The sequence below is a fragment of the Drosophila ficusphila genome, unplaced genomic scaffold, assembly GCF_018152265.1.
Source record: "Drosophila ficusphila isolate 14025-0441.05 unplaced genomic scaffold, ASM1815226v1 contig_791, whole genome shotgun sequence".
NCBI classification, from domain to species: domain Eukaryota; kingdom Metazoa; phylum Arthropoda; class Insecta; order Diptera; family Drosophilidae; genus Drosophila; species Drosophila ficusphila.
In genome coordinates, this window is record NW_025064737.1 from 18,666,599 (window position 1) to 18,682,851 (window position 16,253).

The following is a 16,253-nucleotide window of genomic DNA, read 5'->3' on the forward strand; positions in this document are numbered from 1 at the left end:
CCATAAATATAATCCGCTTGATACGCATTCGGGCCATGCATCATCCGCTCGTGCAGTTGGCTAAATAAATATTCCCATAATTACGGAACACACCTGAGGTGCAACACTTTTCATGTCCATTGATTGTCGAATGGGGCTACTACCTACAACCTTCGAAATTGGGCAATTAATTTGCGTTTCTCCAAAGAGAAGGGGGGACCGCTCAAATTGGGTTCGATCGCTTTGCACCCTGTAGACTTGCCAAGCAGTGCATCTCCTCGAATCTCGAAGAATCTCAGCTGCAGCATGCAACTCACTGTTGCACACACACACACTCGCACACTCACACACGCCATTTAAGTGTTGAGTGTGTAATTTTATATTTCCGGTGTAGTAAGTTTCGTACGACAACTCCTCGGTTCTTTCTTTTTTTTTTTTTTTTTTTTTCTCTCGTTTTTTTTTTTATTTTACCAGGGTCGCAGCTCCCTCTTCTTCTTCTTCTTGTTAGCCAGCGCACTTCTCTTTTACACTTGCTTCGCCCCCTCTCTTTCTTCTTTTGCTGCTTCAGCTGCAAATGTGCAACAAGAAGAAGCCGAACGTCTCGCAGTTTTTTTTTTTTATATAGCCTTTTTTTTTTTTTTTTTTTTTTTATCGTCGTCGACAGCACACAATTCCTGCAATTATTTTTATATCGAAAACTCCCCCCGCACACAGACAAACACACGCTCCACTCCCCCTTTTGGTGGCCCCCCAACTCCCCAATCGCCGCCTGTCATGCATACATATTTATTTATACTCGAATGTGTATTTTGTCGTAATTTGGCTGCACATTATTTGATTTATTTGCTTTCAATATAATTTTCAGTTGGCCTGTCCGTTCTCCATTCTCTTTCCATTTTTTATCCAGAATTTTAGGTTTGTTTTCCTCGTTTTTTCCGATATTAAGAAAAGTTAAACTGCATATATGGATTTCGAGGAAATGTTGTAATCTAAAGGAAAAAAATTGGAATATTCAGATACTCTTTAACATGTAATGAAAGTTAATACAATTTTAAGATATTCAAAATAAAGCCTTAACAGTTTTAGGTAAATCCAATATTTTTTCTCAAATCCTTCGAAAATATTTATAAAATGGGTAAAGGGTATTAACTGTTCTAATTCCATTTTATTTCGGGTTTGCTTTTTTATGTTGACAACATTTTCCCAGAACTTGTCACATTTTGCCTCTGTTTGAATTTGTATTTATATAATTCCTCTTATAACGCCCCTTTTATTGACTTAATTTACGATTTAAGCACTAAATGAGCAGCGTTTATCAAGGCAACATATATATGTAACTATACAGATGTCTGTGTATCGGTGCAGTTTAACTTGAGCTGGAACTTCAATCAAATTAGTTGCCCTGTTCGGCCCGAGGCGCTACTCGTTTATAGCTCAGTGATTGTCAAAGGACCTTTTAAAGATGGTATTGGGATGGCAGAATGAGGTGTATTTGGGAGAGATAGAGGAGAGACCTACATATACAGACGCTTTCATTATAGGTACAGCTATCGATTGCACTATATATTTTGCCATAATTACCCAGCCATTGGGATCTGCCTTCCCATCTGGTCTCGGTCTCGATTGCATCTTTTATCTTTTCTGGTCTCCATCCCATCATCGCGACCGCCCAGGCGAATGCAAGGCAGAATATTTAACAATTTAATAGAGGAGCTTGGGCCCCCCAACTCCGGGGAACTCAGAGTTGAAGTCGAAGTTGGTAATGAAATATCTAACGACCGGAAGTCAATGGCAAATATTTAATAATGTTGTTCGCAGCCTTTGTGGTCGCCTGTTGTCAGTTGTTTGCCGAGTTCCAATGTTTGCCTTTTGGCTTTTACTACACTTGAGAAAGGTTCGACCATTATGGAAATATTTCTCCAAATTGTAAAAGAAATAAACCGCCTAAACTTTTATATTTATAGTCAATCATATTTTTTGCAATAAAAGTATATAATTTTATTGTTATTATTTCTAAAAGCTGTGCTATCTATACTATTTCCTTTAAACTCAACTCTAATACTAGTAATTTATAATCATAGATACATCATTTTCTTCGGTGTAATTTGCTGTATAAGAAAATCGCGTGCAGCTTGTTGCGCTTTCAGGTAAAATAGGGAAAGGTGAGAGCGCTAAAAGTGTTAAATTGGCTTTGATTCGATTCGACAATCAGGCCCTCCTTACAAATTGCAATATCTTAGATTATGTTTAATAGCAAACTGAGCACAACAGGAAACAGTTAATAAAACACTTTAAGCACCTTAGCTTAAGTTATATATGAATATATGTTCCAGAGTTTTTATGAATGAAAAAAAGTAGAATGAGTCTAGGAAAAACGTACAATATTCATCTTATCAGGGGGCTGGTCTCAACCTCTTATCAGGCTAATTAGCTCCAAAATAACGTAGTCTGGAGGTATTCGTATATATTTCTGGGAAGTGCGATAAGAAAGAGGGCCTGAGAGCTTTTTGCTAATTGCAAAGAGTCACTTTAGCTCGCGATTACATAAAAACTTGCAGGCTGCGTCGACTTTAAATATAGATTGCAAGCCTGGGACTCAGGCATCCCAGGGATTGCTACTTCTAATGCTCTCGATTCCTTTTCCGGTGGACTACGTGACTTCCATATCGTATTCCAGGCCTGAGTAACTGGTCCAGATCGAAAATCTTAGCAGCAATGTAATATATTTTTTCAGACCGGCATAACTTTAGATTTTGTAAAAAAATTTACAAAGCAACAATGGCTCAAAATTGTGAGTCACTTTTAAAAACGTTCATTGATTAAAAGACACTTTTCGGTGTCTTTTTTAGAAAATGCACATATGATTTTTTTCCTCTTATCAAAAATTGGTTTCCTTTCCTTGGAGAAAGCAAAAAAAATCTGGTGACTCATACTGACTTAGACATCACTTAGCACCATTCGTATTCAGCATAATCAAAACCAAATTTGCAAAAATAATCCGAATGGCAAAGATCACGCCAAACCCAACAAAGTAAAACATCTATAAATATGTAAATATTAAATTTCATAAAATAAATGAGATTAGTCAGAGCTTGAGTACTTAAAAATCTCGGGGAAATAAGCTGGCGTGACGTGGATTCGGATGTGAATATGAATGAATTCATCTCGTGCTCTAGGAGCACAGCAGACAGACAGGCGTGATTGACCCATTTCCAAGTGGAGCTGCAAAAGCAAAAAGCGAGGCAACTAGGAGCGAACAATGAACACCTCGTGTGATTACCAACCGCAGCGCATCCACTAAAGTGGAGGGGCTCTGACTCCAAGGGAAGATTGGAGCGATCCCTGGCCATGTGTGTGGCCCAGGTGCACAAAGGTGCTCCAAAGTGGACGGATCCCCTTTCAGACTTGAAGACTGTTCGCATAATGAATTTCGAACACGCACAGACGTTTTGTAATTTCGAGTTGTAAGTGCTGGGCTTTGAAGTGCCTCGCGTCGACTACAAGTCATAATAATTGTTATAATACATATGTATGCAATGCCAAATATGTACAGGGCCCATAGTCATGGGCTATGAGAAGTCATTTCTTTAACACGCAGCCCACCTTGGGACTAGCTATTACACTGAAAGAACTTTTGTGAAGATGTTAGTTAAAGTTCTTTAAACTGAACCTTGAGATCAAATATGTTAATCAGCAATGATGAATGATGATTGGGGTTATCTTTTTATTAACATAGTTTTATTTTGCAACTTCTTTAAATAGAGTACCTAAATGTGAAATGCGAAAATATGATTACCGTATTTTGTTGTGATAAGCTCCAGACTTTGCCAGCTGATAAAGAGCCTAGGCTTATTTTTTCCGGTGTCGCCCAGGTAAACGTAGTGGTAGAAGATAAAGCCAAAGCCAAAGCCAAAGGGTTTCCCCTGCATTTGTCGCCAATTATGCGGTTTTGTGATAATGACCAAATGATCTCCCTGCCTCTCCGTTCGTCGCACGTAATTTCAATTCATTCATGAACGTAAAGCCGCGGAGTCAATGTTTCGCTTCTCGTCTCGTTTCGTTTCGTATCGTATCGTATCGTATCCATTCATAAATTTACCTGGTCGCGTAGAGTCATCATAATAATAGCTTTATCTTATCCTCCTCCTCCTCCACCTTCTCCTCCTCTCCCTTGACCACGGTTCTTTCTTCTCCCTCCCGCCTGGATCTTTCTGCCCCTCTCTCTCTCCCTCTTTCACCTTATCGCTGGCTTTCAATGTTCGATACATCGAACGGAAGCAGCGGAAGCGTCCTCTGCCGACGTCGACGTCTCGATCGATTGTTGGTGTTGTTGTTGCTACCGCCTGAGGTATTGTATCTTCGAAATGCGAAGCGTTCCCTTACTACAATATCGGTGTCTTCCTCTTTTTTTTTTGTTGTCTGGAGTTTCTTTTCAGGCGAACGCGCGTGTGAGGCAACACAAGAAATTCATTCATAAATTGCTTGTGCGCCTGGGGATTTTTTCCTGAGTTATGTGAGGGGAGAAACTCGAGTAGATTTGCCATATGTGCTCCACAGTCTGGTTAAAAAATTACAAACCAAAAAAAAAAATTCTAAAATTATGATCCAAAAAGATAAAAGAGCTCGAATACCTTTTATAAAAAAATCATGGAACAAATCATAAAGAATATATAATAGCTTATAGGTACCCACATTTAGTAGAATTCAATAAATTAAAGCTTATCCCTGAAACACCACCACTGTCAAAATTCATATTCAAATTTGGTCAAATCGATTGCAACTGTTGCTATGCCCACAAAAAATTCTTTTAGACTTTACTTAACCCCGCGACACCAGCAAAAAAAAATTACTTTTTTCTTGTACATATATTTAAAATTCAACTAGTACCTGCGTCATAGATCTTCCTTATCAATCAAATGTAAGCGAAATGCCCAATTTTTTTGCATGGATTGCACACCGAGAAACCTGTTGCCATGTAGTACAAAAAAATTGTTCGCTTTTATTTGTGTTTGTTCTCCTTCTACTTTTTTGCCTTTATTTTTTCGTGTGTCGGTGTGTTTTGTTTTTTGTTGCCTTTTGCCTTCTTCTCTCGGCTAAACAAACAACCTGGCAGCTTGTTGTTGTTTTACTTGCTGTTGCTGCTGTTGTTGTTGCTGTTGCTCTGATGATGGCCGTTTCCGTTCCAAACACACACATACACACTGATAGAAACGAGAGAGCAAACTCACACAGACTTAGTTTTATGAATGAATTTCAGTTCGTTCCGCTTGAAGGGGGAAGATTTACGGGTTTCAATCCCACTTGTTGCGCTCTCTTCGGGAATCTGGCTCTCGGCGCGATCGCTCTCTCTCTTTCCCGCTCGTTTCGCTGCCTAGGGGATATGCAGCTATAGCTGCGAATACGATCGTTTCGTTTCAGTTTGGCTTCACAAATTCAACAATCCGATAGATACACAGAACGAACGACGAGCGAAATACGAAAAATATCCGTTTCATGTGTTTTTGTTCGACCACAAAAAACTAAGAACAAATTTGAATAAATCTTAAGAAACAATTACGGGAGTGTCGGTATCTGTGCTTGTGTTTCCTCCGTAAAACCCGTTCGCTAATGCTGACAATCTATTTGTTAATGGCTTAATGGTGCTGTGATATATGCAATTAATGTTAAATTACCACAATTAAGGCGCGACAATTGCACACCCAAGATACATTTGTATCTGACGGATTGAGCACTGTGAAAGGGTCGCGACTTTCACTGACATTTCGGGTCAAGATTGTGCCGCACCAATCAATTAAGATCAATTGAACCGTTCTTAACCCCAGACACCCAGTGCGTAAACCAATTCGCCTGCCAAGACATTAATTGGCCCGACTATGACCAATGAGTGGATCGATTGGAACGACAGTCGCATGCTGCCGCCCCTGCGATCGGCCAACTATAACCACCACCAGACCTTCTTGCCCAACAGTTATCAGTGCTTCTCCTCAAAATTCCACCTGAAGGCCCAAAAGCTGCAACAGCTGTCCACCAATCATGGCAAGCTTAAAGGTTCGCTTTCGGTCAAGAATTCGCACTTCAGGATTTTTATTTTACTACTTGTTTTTAGATGATTTGACAACATAACTTATTGTTTTATTTGTTTTTATGAATTTTACAGATGTTCCTTCCGCCTTGCCACCGCTCACGCCGGGCACCAATCGCAAGGTCAACGAGGTTCTAAAGGCTTCCTTCGCCTCCTGGGAAAAGGAGGTTCACAAATACAACATAACCAAAGGTAAGAGATATAAATAATTAGAAACAAGGAGTTTTTGTAACATTAAAGAGATATTTTAATCACTAAATGTTCTCTTTTACTTTGTAAAAGTAAACAATCAAGATGTTAAAGCTTCTGATCTCTGAACCTTCTAACAAGAAGAAAATGATTCCAACTTCTTGAGAAAAGTCATACTAATAGAGTCCTAACTAACCGTGAACTATCAATTGGAGTTCCGGTCCGAGTTGCAATGAATATTAATAGTTTCCCACAGCAATAACCAAGTGCGCTCCCACGCCTAATTAAGTCGCCGCCGAGTTCGGGGCATTAGAAAACGATTAATTTCCATCTCCATCTCTATTTATATTTATATTGATACTTACATTTATATTCCCCCCATTCGCACTCCCCCAATTGAATTATTTTGTTGTTTCCATGCAGATCCCCGTGAGTGGACGGAGGACCACGTCATCTACTGGCTCCAATGGGCCAACACCGAGTTCTCGCTGGTCTCCATGAACCTGGGCCCCTTCTCCAAGATGAAGGGCCGTGCCCTGCTCAATCTCGGCAAGGAGGAGTTTCTGTCCCTCACGCCGCAGTTCACCGGTGATATTTTGTGGGAGCACCTGGAAATCCTTCAAAAAGGTGAGTACGTGCGCCGAATCCGAATCCGAATCCAAATCCGATTGCCAGCTAAGCCGGCGGTAAAGTGTAAGCCATAAGCCGTAAACATAAAGTAGTCGACTGGCGCCAGTAACGAAATTTACCTACCTGCCCCAAAAGAAGAAAACCCAAGCGAACCGAGGCAAAACCGAAAGCGGAAGCCTGTCTAACAAAGTCAAGGATTCCACGATGATGGGGTGCTGGCTCTACTCTGGGTTCGCTGGAGTGGGTGGCACTGGCAACCGGTTCTCTGACCTGTTGAACACCCTCAACCCCTTCGTTTGAAACTTTTTTTGCTCCTGCTGTCGCTTCCTGTCCGCGCTGAAATTTGATTTCAAGTGGAGGTAGCCACTACACTTAAAAAGAGCAAAGAAGTTACAAAACTATTATGTGAAAAGTTTTCAAGTTTAGAAATTGTACTATAAGAACTCAACTAAATACTGAATATCATGAATAGAAAATGTAGTAAAAACTTAACATTAAACTTACTCAATTTTCCTTTAATGAATGTTCCCTTATTTAATTAATATTTAAGGAACAGTTTCCAGTGCAAAGCCAAGTTTAAAGGTACATGTTAGATAACCAGCAAAAAATAAACAAATTTGGAGTTTTTCACATTTATAATTTATTGAGTTTGCCGAGCTCTTAGTTGGGGTAAACTTTATTAGTATTTTTATGCAACTAACTCAATTGGTTGACCACCTTTCACTCCAACCCTTCGATCCGTTTTCAGATTGCGAGAAACCAAATGAGGATATTGTGCACGGCAATTCCTTTGAGTCGGCCACCACTGCCTCGGTCTGTGGATCGGACCACCAGGTGGCCAATTACCCCACCGAGCCACCCGCCAACAGCAACAGCAACAACAGCAGCAGCAACAATAACAATAACAATAGCAGCATAAGTAGCCGGTTGTCCATGGATTATGTAACGTCAGCGGCGAACAGTGATAATAAAAACTTCCACCCAGCCACGCCCCACTCGCATAACGGTAAGTGAATCCTAAAGATACCTTTTTTGTATATTAAAATATATTATATAAATTGAATGGAAAGTGAAGGTCCTTTGCTAAAAAGAAGGTCAAAGAGTTCCTGATTAAAATGAATGGGAATATTTTCAATCTAATAGATTTTAAATTGAAGCTTTCACTTCCTTCAAACTGTTGATTATTTGTTATTTCCGAACTTCCGTTTCCGTTCTCTAATCAGTTAAAGTAGTTCCTGCATAGTATTATCAGCCAATTCGCATTATTTCCGATTTAAATCAAGTTTCGAGTCTAGTTTTTCAAGTTGATATTGCTTTGAGTGCAAACCTTATCAAGCAATTCACAATGACGACTTGAGAACTCAATTCAAGTTATTAAAATTCCATAATCCTTTCAATGACTTCCTTATCGCAAGTCGAGCGAATGACAATTACTTTTTTCATTTAATTTCCAAGAAATGAGAAACCATAAATTTTACAGATGTGCGACCCATAAAGATATGAACAGAGGTTAGGTCTTGCAAAAAAGTCTTGATAATGGATAGAAAAATAGAGTCGGGAGAAAAGATAAAAATACTGTTCAACAAAGTGTAAAAATGTAGTAAAATACTTCATTTACTTGTTGCTCGACTAAATACTTAATGAATGACCAAAATCATTCAACATTCCTGAACGTAATACCCCGAAAAATTGCCCACAATCGATATTGATATTGAAATTACACCGATCGATGTGAGATGGATATTGGAGCTCATTAAGCGATCACTTTTATTTATTGCACATCCTCCGCATCGATTTGGCCAAATGATGAACAGTTGTTTGGCATGTGTTTAGTGCATCCGGCACAAGACTCTAAATCACGAGTAGATATCCATAACTAAATTCAAATTGAGAGTGAATTTAAACAATTCATTTACACAGATACTCTCGTTTGTCTGTTTTTTTCCCCTCGGTTTCAATGTCTTTGCTTTGGGGGAATGCAGCGTGTGGAGCGTGTTTTGATTTTATCCGAGTTATATTTCTGTGATTTTAATTTATTTATGTGAAATTGAAACGGAAATTAAATTTTAAAACAAATAGCGAGAGCTGCCAGTCGGTGTGAGTTTGGCGCCAGCGTAGGCAGCATATCTAAATATCTATTTAAATTGTTTACATATTAGGGGCATCGGAGGAGTTGTGGCAAAATGGGAGGGAGGGGAATGGTGGGGATTCGACGCCAGGGCACAGCTTGAGATTGAGATACATTTATTTAATGCGTCGCCGTACAAATTGGAACACAGCAGCAACATCATCGCCATCATCAGGCTGCATTGTTGGCTGCTCTTTTGTCTCTCCAGTTAAAGTTGCAGTGTCAAGATGATGTAGTGTGCGCTATATCTTTTGGATTATTAATCAACAACTGACCCCCAGCATGGACCCGTCGTCTCCACTTGGCGGTGGCGTCGATGCTCCAAGCAGACCATACCCACTCCTGCCATTATAATAAATTAATTGAATTTATGGTCTTTGACACATTATGACCATAAACGTTAAAACATTTACATATTCCACTCGCAGACGTGTGCGCCGCTAATGAAACAATCAATTTGTTAGCTAATCAAACAGAAAACAGAGGGGATGAATCTTCTTTTTTTATGTGACCTGAATTTTAGTAGGAAAATGCACTTAAAATATATTTCATGTTATTATTAAAAGACTACAGTCTTAAAACTTCTTTGAATAATAACTGAAATATACCCATTTCTTATGCTTCAAACTTGAAGCTCCCCTTTTCTTAAGTAGACCCTTAATATCTACCCTAAATCTTGACTAAAACCAAATCGCCATCAATGTCATTGTGTCGACGAGCACATGTAAGCCCATGACGATCGTTTCAGTGGCTAGGTTCTGGGCATCAATTTGATTCAATCATTTGTGCTGTTGTTGTTGTTGTTGTGGAAGTAGCCCCTGTTGTCAGCATTGTTATTATTTCAATCTTGCGGATAAGCCACCGCTGTCTGGGGGCCCATTCCACCGAAGTTGGATAGTCATTGTCCCTGCCACACAACCCGCATCTACGCAAATTATGCGACTCGGATCGCATCGGATCGCTTCGGATCGGTTTGGATTGGATCCGATTCGAGTTTGGATCGTTTGAGCGTGTGTTGTGGCCAGTGGTTTGTAGGCTGGTTTTCTTAATTCGTTTCGATTGTCTTTTTGTCAGTCATTAATTTGCTGCATTTGCATATTATTGATGTTCTTTTTTATCCCTCCCCGATCATTTGCATACGAGAGTGGCTCTCTCTTTCTAAAAAGGCTGTGTGAAAAATTGATTGAGCCCAGCTGGAGAGGATTGCCTTTATAGAGATGGTCTGTGGTCCCTAGGTGCGTGACTTGTTGACACTTTGAACCCGATTCCTGGCTCTTAACTCCTAGATTGCCCTGCAAAAAGGTAATTATGCAGATGAGTGCCCTGCGTTTATGACATCCAGGTGTCCCAGGCTTAAAGAGCAAATAGCAAAGAAGAAAATAAAAAAAAACCTTCACAATCGGACCTTAAAAGTCACTCATTAAAACTAAAAACAAATTATGATTAATTATACACATTAAGAATCGAGTTCATGCCTTCGGCAAACGAGTTTCCAAATCTCCAAATAATAAAAACAGTGTCATGAACACGCTTCACTTTTGCTATGGCCAGCGAACTGAGTCTTTTTCTCATTTTTACTGTGTATTCTTCATTTAATTTGACCCTCCCACTGGTGCAACACCTACAAGCGAAATCAACGAAGCGCAAAAAAGCTGAAAATGTTTCAAAGTTTCATCATCGCTCGAGGAGGAGATTCGGGAGGGGAGTTGTTGTTTTTCTTTCCACTAGTTGAATGATTTACGGTGTTGCACTTTAGCACAGCTGGAATTTATGCACCATTCGGATGGCATTCGGTATTGCGAGCGAGCACCCTCTTAATTTTCCTCCATTCATATGGAAAGTACTTTTCAAAAACAATATATTTTCATTCACATTCGATCACAATTTGCAGTATCTAACGCTTAGTCAGCGGGTTAAAAATTTTGCACACATCGCAGATACAATAGCTCACGGATACATATGCGAGCTGGCTGATTGTTCGACGGACTATAGACCTCATCATGACCAGGGTCTTTCGATGTTTTGGTTGAGAGCGTATCTAGGCTAGTGTATCTTAGATATTTGCACGCAAAATTGCCGCTGCCTTTTTTGGTTGTTTTTCTTCTTCTTCTCCTCCTCGATTCATTGTTCTGCGATCCTCCTCTAAAAAGATATATACAAGCATATATATCTTTTCAAGTTTGATTTTTTTTTTTTTTTTTTTGTTTTTACCCTCGTATGATGTCATTTGTGTGTGTGGAGGAGAACCCTTAATGAAACCCAAGTCGAAGTGGAGAGAAATCAAGTTTATTTACCTCTGTCAGATCTGCGGTGAAAATCCATTTCCCTCTCCCGTCCATTGTTTCACTAAATTTAGATTTGCGAAAATCACCGAGCTATGTTCCTATTCTATGATTTGCCATTCATGAAGTTTTAGTAGTCGTATTTGCTTTTATGCCGCCGTTGTTTTCTGTGTGTTTTTTTTTATTTCTACATAATAAAATGCCTGATGCGTGAAATGTTTGTCCAAGCTTGAAGAGTTGCCATTGTTGCCTCTTGCCGGCTGTTGATTCATCATCATCATCGCAATATAGCTCTCCATATAACCTCAGCCCAGGCAACCGACCGATCAACCGACCATAGAACTGTTTCTGTTTCAACCTCTTTTGGATCCCCCGATCTCTCCGATCTCCGCGATCTCCTCGATCTCTCGGTTGGTTTAGTTGCCTCACAGAATGACACATTTAATGCACATTTGACTTGTAGATCCATCCGACTGAACAGAGCACCTCCACCTCGAACTCCCGCCTGCCAGAAACTCCAGTCACATGTCTTTGGGGTTCTCGCATGTGACAGTTTGTAAATTCTCCATCTCACTTGGCCTCCGTCAGGTTTAGTTTCAGTTTGTTGGTTTTGAAACTGACAATGGAATGACAATCTTTTAGTTCTCGCTAAGACAGACATGTGGCAGACAGTCACCGTGAAAGGTAGACAAAGTGTGCTATTAGTTTTCACTTTCATTTGGAAAAAAGATACAATGGCAAATTTTTAATAATTTGTTCTTTTAAGTTAAACTTTTTCGAACCATTTCGTTTACTTTACAAATATTTCACAACAGCTTAGATTTTGTAAAGTCATAATTAATTTATTCATCCGAGAGCGTGGTAATTTTCAACCACTTCTGATCCATTTTATTTTGCATTAAAATCAAATAAAAGATTGGCCCACAAAACGAAGCAATTTTCGCGGTTCCCTGGAACTCAGAAAGCACATAATTATACATTAGCAAAAAATGTATATGAAAAAGCGTATATAGCAGCAGCGGAATTATCGAGAAGCCAGTTCATATGAAATTAAAAACCCACCGAGAAGAACCCAACCGATTCGAAGCCAATTACCATACAATGTGAGGCCGAATGGGAAATATGATCACCTCGAGTTGCCGCTTCTACTTCTACTTCATTTACGGCCTCTGCGTATTAATTACGCTAAATTCAGCCATTAACGCAAGATAGTTTTCACCTCCCACAAATTGTTGCGCCAACAGAGCAGAACACACAAAAAATTAGAAGCCGCCTCTTAGAAGTTTTTAGAGTTTTCTTCATAATTTTTTCGGTGGCTCAGAAATCTTTTTCGATACGCAACATAAAACCTTAAGAGTCATAACATGGGGAATTATGTTGATTGCAAATTTGTTAAGGTCATAAAGAGGAATTTCATTTTTAATTTCAACGCCATTGTTTTGCAGAATGCACAACAGTAGAAGAAGAAAAAGAAGAAGAGCTAGAAAAAGAAGCATATTATTATAGCATTTAGCGGAATTTAAGGCAACCCACTTCAGTCTGAAGTCCGCTTTTCAGTGCTAGCAAATTAATCATTCGCCCCGGTGGTGGTGGTGGTGGAGAAGGAGGCGTGGCCGAGGGCGGGGGCGCAGCGCCTTCAGGGCCAGAAATCACATTGTCACTAATTAACATAGTCGACGCCGTTGGGAGTTTTCGGACTACGCGCCTGCGCGCTTCGCTGCTCAAAGCAACTGCTACTGGAGCCTCGGCTTTATGGCCGAGTTATAGTTCAGTGTGCTCTGTATTCTGGGTTCTGTATTCTCTATTCTGCAGGTAATACTGGTGGTGATCTAGGAACCGATTTGGGGGATGGGTGGGGGTGCCAGAGCGCAAAGAGCTGTGAAAAGTCGAGTCAACGTTTTCGGTTTTCTGCTATTTTTCACTCGGGATTTCCATCAGCTTAGTGCTTTTTGCACGGTTGAAAAACCTAGAATTGTGTGGGCTTTCTAAAATAAAAAAAAATGGGTTCAGGAATCTAACTAAATACGTATATTTTTTTTGGAAATTATTTTTACACAAATCAATAATTAAAATAAAATAAATATTAAGTATATCTAATAGATAGATCCTTTATTAAAATAATATCTCTATTTTTGGGCTACTCCTAAGAACTCTCCTAGTCGATTCCTTTATTTCCCAGCCAAACTCCCTAGTTTCTACATTCTTCGGCTTTGTTTCTACTTCTGTGTGAGGTGGTTGCATTCTGCGGTTGGTCCGCCAAGTGGCTTGCATAACACCACCGCCACCGCCACCGCCAGTGCCACATTATCTGGCGGTTTCGTCGGGTGGTGCGGCCTACGTATGCATACATTTATCTATCTGGCGCGGATTCCGTTTAATTTATTACCATATTCAGCTGGGTCCGACGCGCAGCCAACCGACATTGGTTCTAATACGGCCTGCACTTAACCGCTTTTCCCCCGCTTTTCTTCTCGAAATTCAAATGGGATTCCGCAGCGGAGTGGTTCGCGGATTGGAACTGTTGCTTTTGCTGTTGCTGTTGCTGTTGCTGATGTTGCCGTTGCTGTTGCTGATGTTGCCGTTGTTGTTGATGTTGCTGTTGATGTTGCTGCCGGCACATCAACAACAACACTATTGTTGCCGCCTGTCGACGGCGGCGTCTCCTCGAACTTTAATTTTTTACGTTTCAGTTCTGTACTCTGTTCAGTTCTGTAATTTTTTTCCCCCGACTTTTTGTCTGATGTGTTTCCATTTTATTTCGTTACGTACGTAGATGTAAATTTACGCCATAGAAAAGCGTTACGGTCGAGTTCATCTAAAACAAAGAACGCTCAAAAGAACAACAACAACAACAACAACTAAAAAGGAGAGCCGAGTGTGTAGAGGGAGAAAAAAATTAAACATTAAATTTGTATAATGCGAAAGCCGCCAAAAGTTGGGGGAGTGAGTGAGATGGGGTCGATTTGGAGGCCCGAAAAGCCAACGAACGAAACGTGAAAATGAAAGAGACGAATTGCATTTGATTTGGGATGCAAATGCAAATGCTGGCCATGTAGAATGATATATGTGGCTTGGGGTGGCGCACTACCTTGAACTGGAAAACTCTGGGGTTGACTTTAAGCCATGTGTGAAATCTTTTACCTGTGCTACATAATGGTGAACCCATAAATTATAGAAAGTTTTTACGTTAGTTTTAGATTGTTTTAGATGTGTTTTACATATGGCTATCATTTTTAAAAGGAGGGGATATTTATTAAATATTTTTCTTCAAAATATAGTGGCTAAAACCAAAGACTGAAATTTATAAGAAATATGCAGAAAATTGTTATCTAAAAACACTTGAGCTTTTCTGCACTAAATTGTGGTTTTTATTAGACCACTAATTGGACTGTATTTTAATTTCTGGCAAGCCTGTAAATCAGATCGTAAATCAAAGAAAAAAACTATAATTAAAAGGTAATAATAAATTTAAGAATTCTAAAGCTGAGGCCAGAGGTCTGCGGGTGTTGGCAATTAATTTGCAATCAACTTTCAAAACTCTATTTGCCAAGCGACGACGGGGCAAAGCACTTTATGCATCATTAAGAATTAGGCAAACAAAAAGCCAAACGACAAAATGGAGAAATAGGCAGACAAATACAGAGCCGACGAAAGACACAGATACAAAAGTATCTTTGTATCTAGAGTCTGTGCCAAGAGTCGCTTGCCCAACGAGCGAACCGAACGCCAATTTATAATTATTAACTCGCTGCAAACGGCAAACAAACGAATCAAATAAATAAAATCAAATCAAATCTCGCAGGTTTCTTTTGTTGTTGTTGTTGTTGTTCGGGGGTTAGGCCATGTAAAGAACTGAACCAACATCAGTTGGATGAATGGCGTGGAGTCGAGTCGAAAGCTGAAAAGCCTGGCCAAAGCCGGTTGGCGATCGACTCTGAATGAATGGCCCGGCGAGTGAATCAATGAATGAGTGCGGGAATGAATGAACTGTAACTTGTTTTGGATTTGCAGACAATCTGCCAAGACTCAACCCAAGCGACCAAAGAGACCCCATCTGTAATTTGGTTTACCTCTTTTTTTTTATTATTATTTATTTCGTTCGCCTTTTGAAAAGAGTTCACATGAGCGACAAAATGTTGACCGGATGTGAGGCTGCGTTTTTTCTATCTGCCTGCCTTGTCGCTCCTTCATCTGTCTCGCTCTCGCTTAATTATATTATTAAAGCAAATTTCAACGCTAAAATTAATAACTCTGATGAAATTATGTCTCAGTCTGTGGCCGTTGCTCTTGCCTTTTGGTTTTTCCCCTATACTTTTTCAATGGCTTTTTCTGTCTCTTCTGTTTTGAGGACATTTTGTTGCCGCAATTTCCGTTGCATTTGCCCGAAAATATCCGCCTAACCTTTGACCTCATCCTTCGATCTATCTATCCATCCAACCATCCATCCATCCATCGATTTCTGTGTCTTAGACGAGGGAATCCAATGCGATTAATCGGCTGTCAGCGCCTTGGCAATTTCCTTGCATATTTCCGTTTTGAGGCGTTTTTCCATCAGCTTTTCTTTTTCTCCGCGGCACTGCAACTCGTGTTTATTTACTTTGGCGCGCGGTGAGCAGGGGGGTCATTTTGCAATTTTCATTAACAATTTCGGTTTCTGATTTTGCGGCCGCGTGTGCGCTAATTGAGTTGTGTTAAAAATTTGTTTTCTCTTCGCGAATAGTTGGGGGAATCACGCGCGATTGATGGGAAAATTCAAGGGGAATTGAATTGTGAAAAGATTTTGAAGGGGAAGATGTAAATATGTAATATCGAAAATAAACAAACATACTGTGATTTTAGGAACATTTTTAACGTTTTCTTCTCGTTTTATTAAAACTATTTTATAGTATAAAGTATTCCCTGAAAATCGAATTCCCTAACTAATCCTAACCACTTCTGGACACTTCCGGTAATATCTCTCCCC

General features: G+C 39.8%; 1 protein-coding gene across 2 annotated transcripts in view; it reads left to right on the forward strand.

Annotated features, from left to right (window-relative positions):
- Nucleotides 1-16,253, forward strand: part of LOC108091635 (ETS-like protein pointed) — a 57,079-nt gene that overhangs the window by 26,412 nt on the left and 14,414 nt on the right. The window contains exons 1-4 of one of the 2 annotated variants that reach the window (XM_017190933.2): nt 5,412-6,027; nt 6,137-6,253; nt 6,674-6,877; nt 7,629-7,886. In XM_017190933.2, the coding sequence (XP_017046422.1) occupies nt 5,853-6,027; nt 6,137-6,253; nt 6,674-6,877; nt 7,629-7,886 (754 nt within the window). In that variant the 5' untranslated portion in view covers nt 5,412-5,852. Of the gene's footprint in view, nt 1-5,411; nt 6,028-6,136; nt 6,254-6,673; nt 6,878-7,628; nt 7,887-16,253 lie in introns of those variants that run through there. The other variant, XM_017190932.2, reaches the window with a different exon arrangement.